General features: G+C 36.6%; 1 protein-coding gene across 1 annotated transcript; it reads left to right on the forward strand.

The window, feature by feature from the left end:
- The first annotated feature begins 17,282 nt into the window (after positions 1–17,282).
- Positions 17,283–18,227, forward strand: LOC148016220 (uncharacterized). Its single transcript, XM_087663887.1, has one exon. It carries the CDS (start codon positions 17,283–17,285, stop codon positions 18,225–18,227), a length of 945 nt encoding a protein of 314 aa, XP_087520013.1.
- Positions 18,228–20,860: the final 2,633 nt, after the last annotated feature.

Consider the following 20,860-nt stretch of genomic DNA (forward strand, 5'->3'; position numbering starts at 1 on the left):
ACCCACCAGCTTACTATGTACAGGTGTGTGGATACTATCAATGTAACTAATACATGGTTGGCTAGGTACATGTGCCTTTATCCCCAACATCTAAGGTCACCTAATAACTTAACTAGTATCAACCTTTGTGTGCCACTACATTCACAAGTCAACTCAAATCAAAGTAAATCAATGCCACACTTGGTTCATAGTGAGTGAGAAACGAGGAGAAATACACATCAACCCCTCTAGTTATAGAGTATAGTCTCAACTCCAACCCCCTAAAATGGCATTGATTGGGATCCAAGACAACAACTAGGCTGTCAACAAGCATTCTAGCTTTTCCTACTTCTAGTGCCTTGAAGCAAAACTCTCAGTTTAAAAAAACATTTTTAAAAAAAAAAAAAAAAAATGGCAAAAAAAAAAAAAAAAATGAAACAAACAAAACATTGCACCGTCAACCTAGGCTGTCAACAAGCATTCTAGCTTTTCCTACTTCTAGTGCCTTGAAGCAAAACTCTCAGCTTACCAAGACCACCCATTCATACAACGAACGTGTTAACCACTTCCCACTTTCCTCGATAGATTACATTTATTTATCTAATTACCTACCATACTTATGTTTCAACACATAAAGACATCTTCTTTAATTAATCTTTTAGGCCAATATGTTCCTTCTCATAAATTAATCCACAACAAAAACATAGTATCAAACATTATTTTGAAAACAATTACAAAACGAGAATATTAATCCACACTTTCTCCAAGATGCAATGCCAACCTAGCATTCCATCCCGTAATCTGAGACTCATGTCCAAATCACATGGCATGATCCACAAATCTGCCCTTATCTAGCATGAGCACCTTCTAGGAAGTCCATCCTAGGCTCATGGAGATTAGGTCAGTCCTCCCCAGGGGTTTTATGGCTAGAGCTCCCTTAGCAGCCTTGTTGCCTCCCAGTCTAATGTCCTCCCTATGGAGATATCTCTTGCAACTTGTCTAAGCCTTCAACACGGTCAAACTAGCTTGGTAAAGGGCTTTCAACATTAACCTTGGGGGGGATTTAGTGTAACCAAAAATCCACCCTTGATTATACAATTTTTTTTTGCAAAAATACATAACCAAGGCAATCAACCTATCCTCTTTGCAGAAATACACAATCAAGGCAATCAACCTATCCTCAGTAGCTAGGAAAACATTTTTTTTCTATAACATCAATCAAGAAATCACTTTAAATATTCTATAAGAGCCAACCAACTTATCTTGGCTAGGAAGACAATCTGTTTGCCAAAACAATCAACCTTTTCTTTAAAAGATAATTTTAACAAACCAAAACAATGTCCATTGCTCATTTTACAAAGGAAGATGCAGTCCACAACAACCTATTATTCCTTAGAGTGCAATTTCATAAAGTGATACATAATGATCACATGTTAAAATAACACATCTCTAGCCTTTCCTTTATATCACATGCTTTTTTTCCTAAATATTTTAAACATTATCATGCACAACCCATCACAACCCATGAATAATTTTCTTCATTATATTCCCATAAAAAACCTTTACTTTCAAAAAATTATCATCCCATCATTTCTAGGCAAGCATATATTAACTTAGGTGTTGATGAACTTGAGCTAAACTTGAGCTAAGACTCACGAGATAAAATGTTCTTAAGAGAAAATCATAGGTTCATAGCCTCAACTCAATGAAACAATACCCTTTATAACTAGCTCAAGAGAAGTAAAAGAAGAAGGATAGGGAAGCACTTGGAGCCCTTTGCAAGTCATGGACTTGGTGTGTTCCGATGCTTGTAAGAGTAGTGAGATCAAAGTGTGATTGAGGGACCACCCTCTAGCTTGGTACTATGTGACTTTAGTGGTGCTACTACTTACCAAGACTTGGTAGTTAAACCAACTGAAGCTTGGACTCCAAATCTTGTATTGATGGCTTGACTACTTGTTCCTCTTTTGTCTAATGATGGGAATTAACAAAGGGACCACAAAGTATTGAAGCTTGCTAAAAAGATCTATTGTTCTCTCTTTCTTCCTATCTTGTTTTTTTCCTTCCTCCTTCTCTTCTTCTATACTCTTGCATTCCCTTTCTATTTATTTGCTTTCCTCCTTCTCTTCTTCTATACTCTTGCATTCCCTTTCTATTTATTTGCTTCATCATCATCATCATCATCTCCTCCTCCTCCTCCTCCTCCTCCTCCTCCTCCCCCTCCCCCTCCCCCTCCCCCTCCCCCTCCCCCTCCCCCTCCCTCTCTCTCTCTCTCTCTCTCTCTCTCTCTCTCTCTCTCTCTCTCTCTCTCTCTCTCTCTCTCTCTCTCTCTCTCTCTCCACAATCAATTCAATACATGCCAAAGCCCTAATTATTAAGGCTTTTTATAGCCTTAAAGGGGTATGTTCACCCCTCCTCTTTCTCATCCCATCACTCTTAACCCTAAATCAGCTCTACCATAAAAATAATGATGTCATTTCTTTATTGTATGGAGGATAGCCAATATTTCTTGGCCATAAACATTTGTTTCCGTCTCGTTTTATGTAAGCTTGCAACTTTTAAATGTAATAACTCCATGCTTTTGTAACAAGACTAGACATATGCCGCTTCCATTGGCATCACATTAAATGGTAAACTCCTTAGAGAAGTATGGGTGAACCAAAATAGAAGTAGAAGTGAGCAAGTTCTTCAATTGATTCAAACTTTGATTAGCAATGCCATCCCAAAAGAAATATTCCTTCTTTCGTCTATTAGTCAAAGGGGAGACAATACTTGCAAAATGCTTAATAAATCTATGACAGAATGATGACAAATCAAGAAATGTACAAAGTGAAGTAGTATTTGCCGGGGTTGGCCAATCTCTAACACTGCATCTTTTTAAGATCAACATTGATTACCTCCTCACTAACAATATGTCCTAAGTGTTTTATCTCCATCTACATGAAACAATATTTGGTCTCCTTAGCAAAAAGCCTATGGTTCCTCAATACATCACATACCGTTCTCATGTGTAGTAAATGATACTCCAATGATCTACTATAAATAAGGATATCATTAAAGAATACCAATAAAAATTTGAAGAGAAATGGCTATAGTATCTTGTTCTGAAAGCTCTAGAAAGTGACTAGGTCATTAGTCAACCCAAATGGCATAACTAGAAACTTGTAGAGCCCTTGATCAATCCTAAATATTGTTTTATTTGGTCACCCTCTCTCATCTGAATCTGGTGGTAGCTTGATCTCAAGTCTATCTTTGTAAAATGCTTTGCCTTCTTGAGCTCATCTAGCAAATCATCTACTCTAAGGATGGGATACTTGTTCTTTATTGTGATCTTGTTGAGGTCCCTATAATCAATACACATTTTAAAGACACTTTCTTTCTTCTTTACCAACAACAAGATTGGCTATACGAAAGATAAAGAACTAGGCTCATTGAATTCCATCTCTAAAAATTCTCTAATCTGCTCAGCAACTTCATCACACTCACATTTAGATAATCTGTAGGGTGGCTCATTCACTAATTTTGAGTGAGGCTCCAAGTTTATAAAGTGATCAACTGCTCTCTTATGAGGTAGAGCTGTACGAACCTAAAATAAGTCTTTGTACTCCTTAAAAAGAGCCTTCAATGTTGAGTTATTTGTTGATTCTTTGGACTGATATAATATCTCTTTATTTAGGTATAAGACAAATATTTGAGACCGCTTTATACCAAAATTTATATAATATCTCTTTATTTAGGTATAAGACAAATATTTGAGAGCGCTTTAGACCAAAATTTTGATAATTTTAGCAAAGATCCTATGATGGATCTTGATGTTTGGTTCAATGAGAAAAGTATTGCAATCCTAAAGGTTAGATCATCTTGTATGCTACATCAAGTGAGAATGGATTTATAGGATGAAGATATTGAACTACCATGCTCATTTGTGTTCCAACTTAATAACAAACAAGTAAGATTTTATATCATATTATATCCACTTAGGTGTATATCTAATTCCACTTCTTGATTAATAAATATTTGTAATATATTTTTTGTAGATATCAATGAGGAGAGAGAAGAATGTCCAATGCAAGGATATTGAAGAAAATATCTCTTTACTATCAATATAAAATTCATGTATAAATTTTGTAGTAAATTTCTATCAGCTATCTCCATGTGACTTATATACAAAAGGGCTTACAAGAAATATGGCAAAGCTACTTCTTTTTTCGATATCTTTTTTTAGGAGAAGAGACATCCTTTTTAGGTGTCCTTTTGCCTTTCTTTGATGCTTTGGTTGCCTTAGGTGTTGAAGGCATAGCTTCACCTACTACACTTACATGCACCTCTTCTCCTTCATTGTCCAAGCCTGCACTAATGTCCGTTCTTTGTTTCATAAAATTGACCATTATGTACTTCATGACCTTTGCTCTTACATACCAAATATGCTCAGTTGTATAGCAATCCCTTGAAAACTGTCATAGATTTGTAAGAAAAGATTTTTAATTCTTTGTTATTTTTTACAATGGACTATATTACTATCATTAATGGACTATTTTGTAATGAGCCTTTATCTTAAAGTTTAGTATCTTTCACATTACCTTTACAAGTTTTTCATCATTGAGATAAATATACTTAACCAATCTTCTAGCATTTGTAATTACTCTCCAGCCACACAAAAATGACTATCATCCTAACAAGAACACTACAATGAACAATCTAAAGTAAAACTATGAAACTTGTTTACAGTAGTTTATAGAATAAATTTTATTATTATGTTCCAACCATATTAATCAAGACCTTACCACAACTTGTCTATATTGCATTATTGAAAGTAAACCAAAAGGCATGGGAGGCTTTTTCTCTAGCACTTCAATCAATCCTTTTATAGCTCTATACCAAAAAGACAATAAAATATAGAGTAGTTGAAAACAAAGATCAAAATATCAAGGAGACCCTAGATTATATAACTTACAATTTAGCATTTTCATGGCTTCCTTTCAAAGAATTGATGACAAAATATTGCTCATCTACACAGTCTATTCCAATTAGGCTCTAATGAGAATTGAAAATAATTGTATTTTAATAATTTAGTCGAAATATCTCATAAAATTTAAAAAAATATCAAATTACTTACTTTTCATTGTATAGAATTAGAAGGAGCTCCAAATTGTCAAAGTCAATAGGATTGAACCAATGATCAAATGCACAGCTCATGCATTACACATCTAATAAAGTTATGGAGATAGTGAGCATAAACATGAAAAACCTATTGCTAGAAAAATATTGTAAGTAAAAACAAATTTGAGTATATTAAACCTCATCCCAGCAAGAAGAATAGAGCCATTTACTTCTCTCATTTTATTCTTGATGATTTGAATACAATCAAAGTAAAAAAATTGATTATTTATCTCGTGCACATGTGTTGTGATTTATTCTTAATTCTATTGAAAGCAATAGAAATGATTGAATAATTTATTTTAAAGATGTACAAGTAAGGAGTCGATCTTTACTTTTTATTAGCTTTTTCCATTACTATATGGTATATTTTGTATGATCAAACATGATAAACTCTAGAAAGCTCTTCTAAGACTCCTATAATCACATTTCATAAATCAAGGAAAAAATCCATGAAGTTTTTTCTCAAAATGCCAGATGAAACATGAAAACTGATCCCACACTTTGCAAGTCATGGACTTGGTGTGTTCCGATGCTTGTAAGAGTAGTGAGATCAAAGTGTGATTGAGGGACCACCCTCTAGCTTGGTACTATGTGACTTTAGTGGTGCTACTACTTACCAAGACTTGGTAGTTAAACCAACTGAAGCTTGGACTCCAAATCTTGTATTGATGGCTTGACTACTTGTTCCTCTTTTGTCTAATGATGGGAATTAACAAAGGGACCACAAAGTATTGAAGCTTGCTAAAAAGATCTATTGTTCTCTCTTTCTTCCTATCTTGTTTTTTTCCTTCCTCCTTCTCTTCTTCTATACTCTTGCATTCCCTTTCTATTTATTTGCTTTCCTCCTTCTCTTCTTCTATACTCTTGCATTCCCTTTCTATTTATTTGCTTCATCATCATCATCATCATCTCCTCCTCCTCCTCCTCCCCCTCCCCCTCCCCCTCCCCCTCCCCCTCCCCCCTCCCCCTCCCCCTCCCCCTCCCCCTCCCCCTCCCCCTCCCCCTCCCCCTCCCCCTCTCCCTCTCCCTCTCTCTCTCTCTCTCTCTCTCTCTCTCTCTCTCTCTCTCTCTCTCTCTCTCTCTCTCTCTCTCTCTAATTATTAAGGCTTTTTATAGCCTTAAAGGGGTATGTTCACCCCTCCTCTTTCTCATCCCTTCACTGGTTCCTTCCCTTAAAGGAAAACTTTATTAGATGTGTAATGCATGAGCTGTGCATTTGATCATTGGTTCAATCCTATTGACTTTGACAATTTGGAGCTCCTTCTAATGCCAGATGAAACATTTAGTTATAAACTTGTCTTATTGTTTCAAGATTTCATTCTATGATAACTAAATGGAAGCTTTCTCTAGAAGGAATGGAGGAAGAAGATCTGGAGGATACATGTGATGAGAAGCTCTTTGATTTCTTCCATGCAACTAGAAATTCATCTAGGTTCAACTACATCAAAGATATGCTCAATGTTCCCTTTGATTTGCAAGAGCTATTGAAGGATCTTGAAGATAAACTAAAGGATTATAGGGAGTGTTATGATAGGCATGTGCAGGGCCTACAAATTGAGGGATTTGTCCATTACAATGATGCAGTGGAAGCTACCAATGCAGCTAGAACAACTTTGTAAACAAGGTTTAGCCTCATTGATGAGAAATTCAAGAAGTGGGAAGAAAATTTCTATTTTCATCAGGATCAACATCAATGTCTTCTTGTCCACAAGGATGTTGGATTTCTTGTATATCCTCAATATATGGATAGTTCTTCTTTATACAATACAAGAGAGGAAGACAAGGGATATTGCAAGTAAAGAAAAAGTTGTTGAAGAGAAGGGGGAAATATTTCATGAGGATGTTGAGAACCAACTAGTGCAACAAGAATCAAATGAAGTTGCTTTGTTTAAAAGTGAGAATATTGCAAAAGTAGAAGAAAAGAAGATAGAGTTGAGTGTAGAGATTGAAGAAGGTCCTCTTGATTGTGTCCCAATATTTTCCACTTACCTCATCAACAAAAAGAGATATATATTTCTAAATGATATTCAATAGCTTTTTAATCTCAGAGAGTATTACTGCTTAGCAATCCTTGCAGGATGGGGCCAAATTGATAAGAATTTTATAGGTTGCAAACAAGAATTGCTAGCAAGTCTTAATGTTGAGGGAGAGAATCTTCAAGTCAACTCTATAGCCTTGCATTCATGTATTAATGAGATCATTGAATATTAAAAGGATGGGCTACCTAACAGAAGTCTGAGAGTTCTCACATATTCAACATAGAGTTGGAATTGATGACATGGGGTATGAAGAGAAATGGAAGTCCCCATTGGAGGAGAAACCAAAAAGTTCAATAAATATTTATGATGATAGTCTTCTTGAAGAAGATGAAAAACCTAAGGTATGAAAGATAATTTTAAGATATCCATTGTGGTTTATATTAGAGTTTGTTATGCATTATAGACAAATATTATAAGATATTTATCTATTGACATCTTACACTATTGTGGTTTATTGTGTGGATAGAAATTGAAGATCTAGACAACTTTCTTGGAAGAGCCAAGGGTTTAAGGCCATTGAAGCTTGGCAAAAGTCAAGGCCTTAGTCATTATATTGGAAGCTTAAATTATCAAACAATTTGCAATTTATCATAGCAGATTGTCAAGCTCTCCAAGTGTGCCAATGATATCTTTGAGAGCCATCTCCAAGGTGATTGGTTTCCAAGTTTTTAATAGATGATCAAATAAGATAACTTTGGCGGAGAAGGAAGAAGCTATAAGAGCTTTTGGCTTATGCCTAGCTATAATGGATCTAGGGCAAGATACTTTGGAGTTCTTGGCTCTTATTTGCTCTCCCATATAGGAGATGCCAAGAATTTGAAGCTCCTTCCAAGCTATAAGAAACAAGAGTTCTTGAAATATAGAGTTCTTATTGAGTGGGTTGAAACAAAAGCTTCCTCTAGAGGCCCTAGTGAATTGCTTGAAACTATAGACTCTTCTGCAATAGAGTCAAACTAAAAGATATCAAGGGTTTCTTGAAGCTCATATTTTTCTATCTCTTTGTCTAGCTTGTAACTATTCTGAAAATATTTTATTTACACAAGAGTTTAAACATCCCTCTTTTCGGGTGATAGTTTGTATAGTCCTTGCCAAAGATGATGTATTACATGATGTGGTTATGTCTTTGAGCTTGAATTTATGCCAAATTTATCTATAGAACCATTGGAAGACCTCTAATAAACTATTTTTTTGTAACTTTCCACCTCCATGTCTTATGTGTCTAAAGTATTTTACTCTTGCTTGATAATGTGATTTTCTTATACCTTGGCTTGACCAGATAGAAAAAAAAAATATGGAGCTTGGTTGTATAAAATATGTTGCATAGTTACTAAATAATGAAAGTTATTTTAAAAAACCTTATATGAGTTAGACAATGAAAAAACATACATACGCAAAGTTCTTACCATATAGTGAGTAAAGTGTTGATCACTTCAAGCTTCTCTTAATTGCCTTTTTAAAAAGATTCAATTGGTTTTTGAAGTATTTGATATCATCATCATTCCATTCAGTTTTAGCACAATAAAAGAATACTTTGTCTAATGTTTCCCAAACATTGGCTTTTCTATTCAACCATTATCATCATGATCTTTAGCTGCATTATGTAGGGGCTTTCACTGATTGTATCTAATAGTTGAGCCACCATTCCTATAGTTTATCTTACCAAGTCTCCCATGAAACCCTAGGAGCCTTCTAGCCTTCACTCCACCAATAGATAGCTTTTTAGGATCACAATTGCCATCCTTAGACTTTTGAAGATCTGGTTTAATAACAACATTACCACCATGCAAACCAATTGCAAATAAGACTTTTTCAATCTTTGTTATAGTATCTGTCCTAGCTAATAATGGCTTCAACTTCCATACAAACCCTATATAAAGATGAACAAGCTTTTCAATTATCATGTAAAGCGCATAAAGTGTACTAATATGGGCATTTGCTAAAGGAATCTCTAAGACTAGCTTAAACTATGGATCCTTCTTGTGCCTAGAGTGAGCTCTATTCCAATTGCTTGAGTTCAACTCTATGGCCAAGGACATACAATATAGGCAAGGAGATCTGGAGTTAACTCCCTTTGACACATTATTGTACATACATTTGAGTGTCTTTAAGTCACTAGCTAGTGCCACTCAATCTTATAGTTCCAAAATCCTTTAAGAAATATCTCTTCTCCTGCCTATTGTCTCTTGATAACATAAGGTATTGGTATTTGATGAAAAACCCAATAAATTATATCAAAATTCTATTTATCCACTTCAAATGCTCCTGGCCACCAAATGTTGTGTTCATATTGAACACTAAATGACATCGAGTGATTGCATTGACATGATGAAAGTGCTCTATTCATCAAAGTAATATAGACCCTCTCTAATTTTTTGCATTTAAGAATCTTACTTTCATCAAGTTAAACCACAAATCTAGCCATTCCTTGTGCCTCTTCTAGTTACAAGTCATAGAATCTTATCGTTAAACATTGTCTCAACATTGTAGGGTGGGGAAGTCAAGGAAAATATTGTTAAATTCATTGAATACAACTTTCTTTTTCCTACCCTTGAAGCTAGCCTTGATATGGAAAGGCTCACCCAAAATCTCCATCACTTTGTTATTCACTCTCTATTTGATAGTCCTAACCAAAGATTTTTTTGGAAGTATACAATTTTGTACCTCTCTTTGCTTCATATTTGATTTTAAAAGCTAAAAAAGTTGCATGTAAGTATATCGACTGATACCAATACTATCTAGTGTCTTTCTACACTAACTCAATATCCAAAGAATGATCCTTTATAAATGACTCCAAGCATTGTTTCTTTACCTTTTTAAATTTCTTCTTCTCTAAAATATCTTTTGAAACTATTGAAGAAGATGATGATAATAAAACTGAGATGCTTTTAAAGAATCTCTTTTACTTGAATTTGATTGAAAAAGAGATTTAAACAAAATTAACATCATAAAATATGTCATTATTTATAAATAAATCCACATTTAATATTTTTAGAGTGAAAAAATATACATTACTGCTTGGATTATTTTACTACAACCACCTCCTCTTCTTATTTGAGACTCTCAATATTTTTAAGAGCCCTTTACCGATTTCAAAGGCCTAAAATAGTTTTCTTTCGTTGACAAGATTTCATGTGTTTCTCCAACGAAGGAATCCTTTGTTGACAGCGAGTTGACAATTCTCTAGCTTCTGCAATAACTCATTGTTATGTTTTGATAAAAGATGGTTCTCCAATCTGAGGACATCCTTTTCTGCAACCAAGTGTATAACCTAGAAACCCATTATAACCATCACTAGTGAACCTCATCAATGAAGAGCTATTATAGAAAGACAAAGTGCTATTTTTGTTAGGATCTTTGGGATATATCCTATCATCTAACCAAAGATCTAGATTTTTTTTCCTTCAAACTTGAGTATGTGTTTCATAGTTGTAATAGTAATGGGTTTTGTTCTCTTCCTTATCGGTTCATACTCACTATCCAACTCAATATGAAGATGATAGAGAGGTCTTCTACTAGAGCTATAGAAATCGTTGGATGATAGATCCATTGATTAGAAGATTGGATTGAAAGATTATGTGAATTAGAAACACGAAGAAAAACGAAGAAGAAACTAGTAAGGAGGGGAAAGAAAGAAGACAGTAAAAATGGATAGAGGTAATCAAATGTCAAACAAAATTCAAATTGAATATTATTTTTCATTTTAATGAGGATGAGTGAGATCTTTATTATGATAACCTTTGTCACCTTTATGGCAACCTAGATTTTTTATATATTTACTTACCAAAATATAACTTTTTAAAAAATCTAAAAAGTACTTTTATTTTCTAAAATATTATATCTCTTTAGGATCGCTTATAGGACATTTTCAAGACCTCAAAACTTCCCTAATATTACTTCCACCATAAGTACATCTAAATTATTGTGATTGCCTCATAATAGTCCTTTATTGGTCAAAAGATGGATAAAATAATGGCTCTTTCTATTACTTCCCAAAATACCTTTCAACTAGCTAAATAGCTTTGAATAGATTGGTAATAGATTGGGTCTTTACATCAACAGAAAAAAGTAAAGTAGGATCTAACCCATATATATACTTGTGTAACTTGGCATCATCACTAACATACATGGTAAGCATAAGAATTTGATTTGTGTACTCCCTTACGACGACGATAAGTCCATGTTGCTCTGTGAACTATACCACCTTTGAGCAAGCCGTTCCTTTTCAACTGGGGAGACAAAAACTTGTGCCAAGAGTATCTTAAACTCATCCCAAGTGTCTACAAGCTAATTTCTTTCTTTATTAAATGCCATCAAGTATGTATGAATCCTTCTAAATATAGAGTGGAAAATTGTATCTTTGGATCATCCATCCTTGCAATAATAGCAAAGTAAGATTCCAATTTAGCTATCTATTAATTAAGTTTGGATGGAGATGACGATTGACCTTTGTATTTGGGCAACACTATCTTGTCTTTAAGTTCTTGTTCATTGTATGTAAGATGTCCATTATAGAGCTGATCGTAATGATTACCCATAAGGCCACTATTGCCTGAGTAATTTATGCCATAAGAGGACTAAGATCTTATTGCTATAAGAATGAGTGCTCTTGGAGAATGAAATTTTACCTCGTCATAATTGTTAATATGGTCCTCATTCCTATGGGCAAGCTTTCCCACCTATTAGGTGCTACTAGGAATCCCTATTTTTGCAAGAATGCTCTGTGAATTAACATTCACTCAATAAAATGATACTCTTTCCACACGTGATTGTGGTTTTTTCCTATATTCTTTCTCTTTCATTTGAAGTTATCTTTTCGTCATTTGAAGTTCTCTTCCCTTTGCTTGGAATTTCAACCATTTTTCAAATTGCTTTGCAATTTTATCAAACAAGAACTTGGTCTGATTCATGGCATTGGCATTCAATAACTGCTCATTTCTTGAGGAATGTCAAGCTTCATGCTCACACAAGGTGGCATCTAGTTGACTAACCTCCTCATACATTTGAGGAATGTTGAGTTTCAATAATTGCTCATGCTTTGAGGAATGTTGAGTTTCATGCTCACACAAGGTGGCATCCAATTGACTAAGCTCCCCATACCTTTGAGCATCATTTGGGGGTCCTTGGGTATCATTCTTCAAGAAGGAATCCATGATTTAAAGTGCATGATCCTCTAGAGCCTTATTTCTACCCTTATGCCCTATAGGTATAATGTAGTCATATAGTATCTATCATTAAATCTGCCATAACTTTTGCTAGAAAACTCAGATTGACAAACTTATTGATTCAACTTAAAGATTACCTCACCCTCTTTGAATGGAGCACTTAACCCTCTAATTTATTCTAGGATTGAAAAAGTTTGAACTATTAAAAATTGGTTGGTATAGTCTATACTTGTCTAAATAGACCTTGAACTAGATGCTCAATTCTATCCCTTTCAAACCATATAGGTCCATTGTTTAATTTTAGACACATTTTAGAATACAAATTACATGTGTATGACTTGTAGGAGGCTCAAAATAACCTAGAACATCTATATCTAACCTTGGAGATACCATGTTTCTCACTATAGCACTTGTAATAGCCTATATAACTTGTAATAGGCTAAGGGACACCCTCTAAATTACTATAGGAGTTGACAATGGACTTGATCCTTCAATGATAATTTTTTCTTTAGTCCTTTGCAATTTTGTACTTGTACGAGGGATAAAATCATATTCTTGGCTCTCTACATGGGCTCACAAACTTGAGAGATGTGCAAATTTCCTCCTCAAGTTGGGTTGTGCACCCCTTCGAAATTCTAGATACAAGGAAGGGACATCTCTCTTTTTCCTTGTGCCTCACTTGGCATCCATGTTTTCCTAATGGATATTTGAACATGGCAGGATTGTTCTAGGCTAATCAAGCAGCATGATATGCACGGATTGGAATCAAAGCTTTTAGGTTTTCATGAAATGTAATGAATTAAAAGGAATTATAAAATGGGATGGGAAGAAGGGATTTATTGGGGGTAAGTAGTGACTCACAATTACCACTTAGCCTTTACAATGGATTTATGATTTCTCAATGAATGACCACAACCATACAGATCAAGATTCTGAGTTAGAGTGAAGATATTAACTCCAATGAATCTTCATTATCAAATTCCAATCCAATTGTAGAGATTAAAGATGAATGAGCTTTTGGATTTAGATTGGAATGGCATTCAAGAAATAGGATGACTCCAATTCTAACATAGAACTTAATTCTTGAATCTCTCTAATAAGTGGATGTAGGGTCAACAATGCAATTGAAGAAGAGAGACCAAGAATCAAGAGAGTATTTTATGAAGAGCTTAATGTAGAAAGCCTCCAAGATACAATTCAACTATGGCCATAAACTCATGTGCACTCCTCCTCAATAAGCTTCAAACGCTTTCCCATGATTACTAACTTGACATTGATCCATTAAGCATGAAAACCTCAAATTATAACTCCCATAATGCAATCTATAACTCAAGAAGGTCCAATGTCACTCAATTTCAAGCCACCATTACTTGAATCACTTGCAAGTAAAAGAAGATTCAACAAAAGAAATCCTTCAACTCTCTCAAGTACTCAAAAATAGAAGATTGAAGCATTTCTATGAAAATTCCCAAATTCTTCTCCATGGAAGCTTCTTGAGGTCACATAAGCTTCAAAACTCCAAATCTTTGCATATACATAAAGTTGTCTTACTATATGAGACCTTCAAAATCTGAGAAGCTTGAAGTGGATTTTAATGGTTGCCTTGATATGTCATAGCTAGGGTTTACAAGTGGTAATAGAATGACAAAATGAGTAAGAAGATGCTTCAATGCAAGCCAAAGAAGCTCTCAAATAAGAAAGGACAAGTGTTTAAGAGTATAGTTTTGAAATTAGCTTCCAACCTTTAGTCAAGATTAAACTTTTATAGATTATGTTTGTCCTTTAGAAGTGTCAAGCTAACCTATCAAAGAATATGCATAAGTGACAAAACTAATATGAGGCTCAAAAGAAAAGATGAACAAACAAACTATAAAATTTCATGCACTACCTCTCAACATTATTTGGTAAAATCTAAGAACTATACTACTAATTTCCTTTCACTATAAAAACATAAGAATGTAGTATCTACATCCTCATTAGCCAAAATTATACTATTTTTATTCCCTTGCCAAAGAGAAGCTTTCCTATGGAACCGAATAGTCATTGTTTGGTTGCTAATATTTGAAGATAATGAGCATTTTATAGACATATATGTTTTGAATTTTCTCTGTATCCGTGAAATAAAGTTTTCTTTTGGTAGAAAAAGTCATAAATGGGCAATTGGACCTTGGAGGCTGCATGTCAAAATTCAAAAACTTTCTATGATAGTAAGCTGCCATCTAAGTCATTTTCAATTTCAATTTCCACTTCTTACTTTCCTAGTCAACGTGTGAAGATGGGACTTACAAAAAGTCTCTTTGATTGAGACACTTAACATCATGATAGTTGCTACAACATTGCCTTTCACTAAGTATGCAAGTTGTAGTGATTCAAGGAGTATGATCATCCATGCTATCATGATCAAGAGGCATCACATACTGAGTGAAAATGTTGACTCTTCCCAAGGTTTTTGTCATTGGTTTGTGATAAATGATTGACTTGTGTTCTTGTTTGTGGATATCATCTTGAGATGCGACAAATTTGAATGACTTGACATCAATCTATGAGGCAACCTACACTAACATGGTCCTTGATTGGTCCTCCAAAAATTAGGCATGATGATATCACAATGTTTGACATAAATCTTTAAGAACAAAGAAACAAGCTGTTAGCTTTCATATCACATAATGCATAAATATTATACTTGAGACAACTTCAGTGTCTCACTATGAGCATTGATTAGCTATGATAGGATTATGACATAGCCAAATGCACATGCAAATGTGTCAACATGGATGATGCCTTGCACTCCACTAAGTTAATCCTAGGTTTCTTGATTAAGTTGACCATAATTGTCAGCTATAGTTTCAAGAGGGAGGTTTGTTGCCAAGTTGAGCTATGTAGCCAAATGCTCATGCAAGTGTGCTGACATGGAGGACACCTTACACTGCATTAAATGAATCCTAGGCATCTTCATTAAGTTAAAAATAATCGTAAGTTCTAGTCATTAAGACATTTTCAAGAGAGAGGTTTGTTGCCAAGTCAAGCCTCTCTCTTGAATCAGAGATCAAAAGTCGCAACTAATCCGTACACAAATGTACAAATAATATTAGGATATTCCAAAAAGTTTTGTAGGTGTAACAGATGGTATCTAGAAATCATCTTTGGGAAGACATTGCAAGGATGGAGATGGCCAATACCATAAGTGAAGTTATTATTTGGATATGTGCTAGGTAGCATCATGAGATGCATAGCCAACTGAAATCATATTCAAGGAAGAGAGTCTCAAGGGAAAATGTTGGTGTTTAAAAAATGCCCATAGATAGAAGGGTAGTGATGTGATTACATTGGTGACCTGGTGATGGCCCTGGGCCCTCAAAGTTCATGTGTTTGGCAAACCCCAAGGCAGATGAGGCAGATCTCCTACATGTGATGGTGGGATTCTTGATGGTGATGGTGGCACCATAATAGGCTATCACCCTACAATGATCCACTTTGCACATAGCTAATGCAACATGCAAGCCTACTGTTGTTGACCCCTTCGAGTAGGTTACGCTACTTTGTTGTAGTCCAAAAATGACTAAGTTAGATATTTACAATGCTTCATTAAGATGTTTTGTCCCAGTTGAAAGGCTTTTAGTCACCAATGCAGCTCCTCAATTGAGGTCATAGATCCAGCCTGCCTAATATTTATGTAGATAACCTTCATCTATGATTGTTTCTTACTTACACTTTACTTGTGGCCTCGATGCTTACTTTTTCTAGAGCCTGTTGGAAGCAGATTGAGGTACTCTTAAGGTTTGAGGCTTCAAGGTGTTAAAGTTGATCTCGATGTCGGTGTTGAAGAGGTTGCAATTGAAGATGAAGCCAAGGATGGGGATGGTCCATGGGGTGAGGCCATCATTATCAGCATGCACACAAGTATCGGGCAATTGCAAAGAGGACAACATGAGTGTATCCATGGCAAGCTTGTCATACCTAATGTTTTATCATTGTAAGATACATTATAGAAGTAGAAGAGGGGTTCAATGATGGTGTTGTGAATGATAGTATTAAACCATGTTGCTATTGATGGTTATAATGATCTTACTGATAAGTGGTAGCCCGTGGCAAGGCTACTTGCATCCTAGCACTAGGATGAATTGCAATCGAGAGGCCACTAGTAGGAGGTCGACTTGGCCCAGGTACCACTCATGCACCTATTCATCACAACAATAGCAGGGTTGGCATTGCACCCACATCAATTCCCTACCCCATATCCATGATTAGTACCACCTCTACTACACAAGCGTCTTTAGCTTGTGCTATACTTTCAATATTAATAGTTCTAGTCTTCGCCTATACAAGTGGCACTTTGTTCTCATTCACATCCATCGGTTGCACCTTGCTTATCGACTTTCGCCTTTGTCCTCCTTCATGTCCATCGATTACATCTAGCCAATCGCAAAAAGGAAGGTCCTTCAATTCTTGGGGACTTCTGTGATTCACTCTTTTGCTACCCTATTCTCCTTTGCCATGTTGAGGAAGGCACAACAAATTTTCCCAAAAAAAAAAAAGTATGAACAGACAAATAATGCAAAAGGGAGATCAAAATAGTTAAATTTTAAATTTGTAAGTGAAAATGAGAGATTTTCGTTTTAAAAAAAGATCTTAAGCTGGGCATGTAAAGGATCCCAAATTTAGAGAATGAAATCAAAGTGGGGAGCTAAGCCCCTCTTTCGACACCTTTTTGCTTTCTTCTCTCTCGCGCCACCTTCGTCTGCCAACCCTCTCTCTCTCTCTCTCTCTCTCTCTCTCTCTCTCTCTCTCTCTCTCTCTCTCTCTCTCTCTGCCCCCTTTCTTCTTCACTCTCGTCAATCTGTCTCCAATCTCGCCCCCCTATCACTATTCCCCTTCACATTGATTGCAATTTCGGCCCCGCTCTCTATTAATCCCTGCACATACACATGGCGAGCCTCTAAACATGCAGCAATTCGAGCAAGAACGTCTTCCTTCCACCATCGACGCAGTGAACCAGCAGCACAATCATGATGATGATGATAACGATGACGATCCTGAAGCAGGAGAGAAGAACAATACTCGGCAAGAGCAAGAGCTTTCAGCTTCTACCATCAATGCAGCACACCATCCTCCACACGAACAGATAATTCACCATCAATTACACCACATCCATCAGCATGATGGAGGAGGAGGAGAAGATCAAAACCTGCAGAGCATCGACCAGCGGGCTGGTCCCCCCTGGCTCGACCCCTTCCTCGAGGCCGACTACTTCTCCAGGTGCCGCGCCCATGGCGCCGAGCGCAACCGCTTCTGCATCGACTGCGGCTGCAATGGCTGCCTCATCTGCCCCACCAGCTTCAAGCTTGACCACTCAGGCCACCACACCCTGCAGGTGCGCAAGGCCTCGCACTTCGACGCCATCCGTTGCGCCGACATCGAGGGCCTCATCGACATTGCAGGCATCCAGACCTACACCATCAACAAGTCCTCCATCGTCTTCCTGCGCAAGCGCCCCCATTCGAAGGACCCCCACAAGGACTCGGCCACATTCTGCCTTTTCTGCGACCGTAATCTTCATCATGGGATGCAGTACTGCTCCATTGGATGCAAGCTGGCGTCTGTCCGGCAGCGGCTGGATGGAGGGTGCTCATCTCTATGGGTCAGCAGTACAGGATCACCATGTAATTGGGATGGAGTGGATGGACATCCTGCTTACATGAGTGCTAGTAAGGTGGCATCCTGCAATGATCAGCTATTGCATGAGCAGGTGCTGAAAAGCCAAAGGACTGAAAATTGTATGGGTTTTGCTCAGCAAAGAGCATCATCGATGGAGGGCAAGCCGCCTCAGCGTCCACGCAAAACGCTCCACAGAAGAAAAGGCATCCCTCACAGGTCTCCACTGCAATAGAAGATTTTCACTGATGCTGGGGGTCCTCTTTCAACATGTCAAATGATCAATCCCTAGGCCATCCTTCTTAATTTGCACAGGGTATGTACATTCTCCTGTTCTGCAGTAACCTTTCTGAACCATTCTCAAACTGAATTTGCACTGAGAAATTACTCATATTCATATTGGGCTGCTTTAGAAAGTCCCTCTATTTGCATATCACTGATCAATTATAGGCCCCTCCATCATAGCGACAGAAGATATCAAGCTGTATACTGTTTGTTTGTATACTCGTTGATCAATGAGCCCTTCGATAACAGTTCCTACAAGCTTGGGTTCTCACTCTCTAAGGAGTGTGTAACTTCATTCGTCTACATGTAGCAGCATTGTGATGGGTCCTTAGTATGAAAATCTGCCTATTTTCAAGTATTGCAAGGTGTTTTAATGTTATTGGTTACATGTTTCTCAATGGTAACCAGGGAAAAAACCATGATGAACGATAACCATAATGCTTATTGCATCGGGACATGATCGGACAACTCTTCGTCACATAATTTATGACCATTCAAACAACCATTTACATGTGGCATTTTCTAAGGTACATGAATTCGACTAATGTTTAGCTATGGCTTGGGTAACTTCTTGTCTACTTGTCTATCTTGGCCTAACACTATATGTCAAAATGGTTCTAGCAAGGTTGTCAGCCCAACGTGGCCTAAAACTATATGAGAAAATAATGGTTCGACTAATGCCACCACCAAGTTGGTGCCCCTTTCTATAAATGTGTTCAATTGGCCTTTTTGCAAATTCACTTCGGGAGGAGAAGTAGTAGAGCAAGACACCTCAAGAAAACCCATAACAGTGACTTCCCATGGGGAGTTTGAAAACGCCCCCTCAAACTCCCCATACTACCCCATGAATTTGGGGGTCATCTTTCCACACGATTGAGGTTGTGTATTCGTTTTCAATTGCTCTCAGTGTTAAACATGTGCTTATAGTTTGAGATTACCAATGAGCATCAAAAAAGCTAACCCCTCAACATGTTTTCACCATCTATAGCTAGTGAGTCCTTTGAAACGAACAAGGAATGTTGCAAAGTTTTGCCACATTGGTAAAAGTTTGCTAAGATGCTCAAGGGTTCCGATAGTTTCAACATACCATCACAACATCACATGTGGAGGTGCCAAAAACGAGCATTCTTGTCTGTGGAAGTATCTTTCAAATTGTGGTAAAGGAGTTCGCAAAGATATTGTTGGAGTCTATGGGGAGATAAGCTTTGTTTTCAATATTGGAATCCAATGGGAAGGTGGTATTGGTCAAGGCCAAGGTGAATCTCTTGTGGACTTGAAGTCATCAATTTTTGTTTGCAAGGTTGCCAAGACACTTGAAAGCAAGACCTCCCAGCTTGTTCTCATTGTTGATGGAGAAATTGTTCCATAGCAACATACATGGAACTGTTTCTTTCTTGCATGATCCCTTAGAAAGAAAAGGACTTGCAAAGGTATCCTTATTTTGATATTAGATGTGACATTAAGCATTCTTTACAATGGAAAATTAACAATAAAGGAGCATGACACTAAACGTGAATATAAACATTGTAAAATGTCAACAACCATGAGAACTTTAGAAAGGTTGGAGCATACAAAGGTTGAGATATAAGCAATTGGGTGTTGGAGTCTAAGAATTGGGTTGCTTGTTAGAGGGAAAATTTGCATCTTGTTGCAATAGCCATCCATCTTCTTTGGAGCAATTTTTGTAAGTTGATGATATCATGAAGCCAACTGCTATTAGTTAATGGTATGTTGAGTTGATATGGTAATGGCCTTACTTGAGGAGGAGAAATTGTTGGTGCCCATAATGATAGTCAATGACTGCATTCATCACATTAATTATAGCTCCTCATGCAAGAAAAAGGAGCATTTCCTTGTGATGCAAAAATTGTCGATGTCACTAATGATAGTCTATGAGTGCATTCATCACGAGCCTCTATATAGATGCGTACAAAATAATTATAGCTCCTTATGCAAGAAAAAGAAGCATTTCTTGTTATACAAAAAGCATGGCATTTGGGCCACCCTCTTGAAAATTGTGGTTATACAATGTCTGATCATCCACTAGTAAAATTATTGATTGAAGTTCATTTGCGACCTTTTGTGTTGCAATGAGAGTTCTAACAAATCGGTGCTATAAACAATAGATATATGGATTAGTAGTGAACAAGGAGAGCACTAATAGTTATCAAGGTGGGATCTTTTAAAGTTCATCACCTATTATTCATGTTTCAATACATTTGTTAGTTGGAGGTTGATTAGTGTTCATATCCTCTCAAACATGCTCTTGCTTTAGGCTTAAAAGCAAAAGTGACCTATTCAAAGGTTAGTGTTTGTAATATGTTAAATCAATCGACTAATATTGGGTTTGAGCACACATGCAATGTTGTTACAAGATTATAAAAACTTGCTATATGGAAGGATCGAAACAGTTTGATTTTGGGCCTGAGCACACACTTGAAGATGGGAAATCAACTGTGCTCTCAATTGCTAGCAGCAATATGGCCTCTATTTAGAATTCCAAGTGGTAATTTCATTGTCAAAGTGGAGAGAGAGAGAGAGAGAGAGAGTTCAATTTTTAGATGCTCCTAATACAATGCAACA

Source organism: Lygodium microphyllum, chromosome 23, assembly GCF_053477565.2.
Source record: "Lygodium microphyllum isolate KBCC chromosome 23, Lygodium_microphyllum_v1.1.10, whole genome shotgun sequence".
NCBI lineage: Eukaryota > Viridiplantae > Streptophyta > Polypodiopsida > Schizaeales > Lygodiaceae > Lygodium > Lygodium microphyllum.

What these genes read in the sequence shown, in the direction of transcription:
- LOC148016220 (XM_087663887.1), top strand. Translation starts at nt 17,283, where the DNA reads ATGCAGCAATTCGAGCAAGAACGTCTTCCTTCCACCATCGACGCAGTG.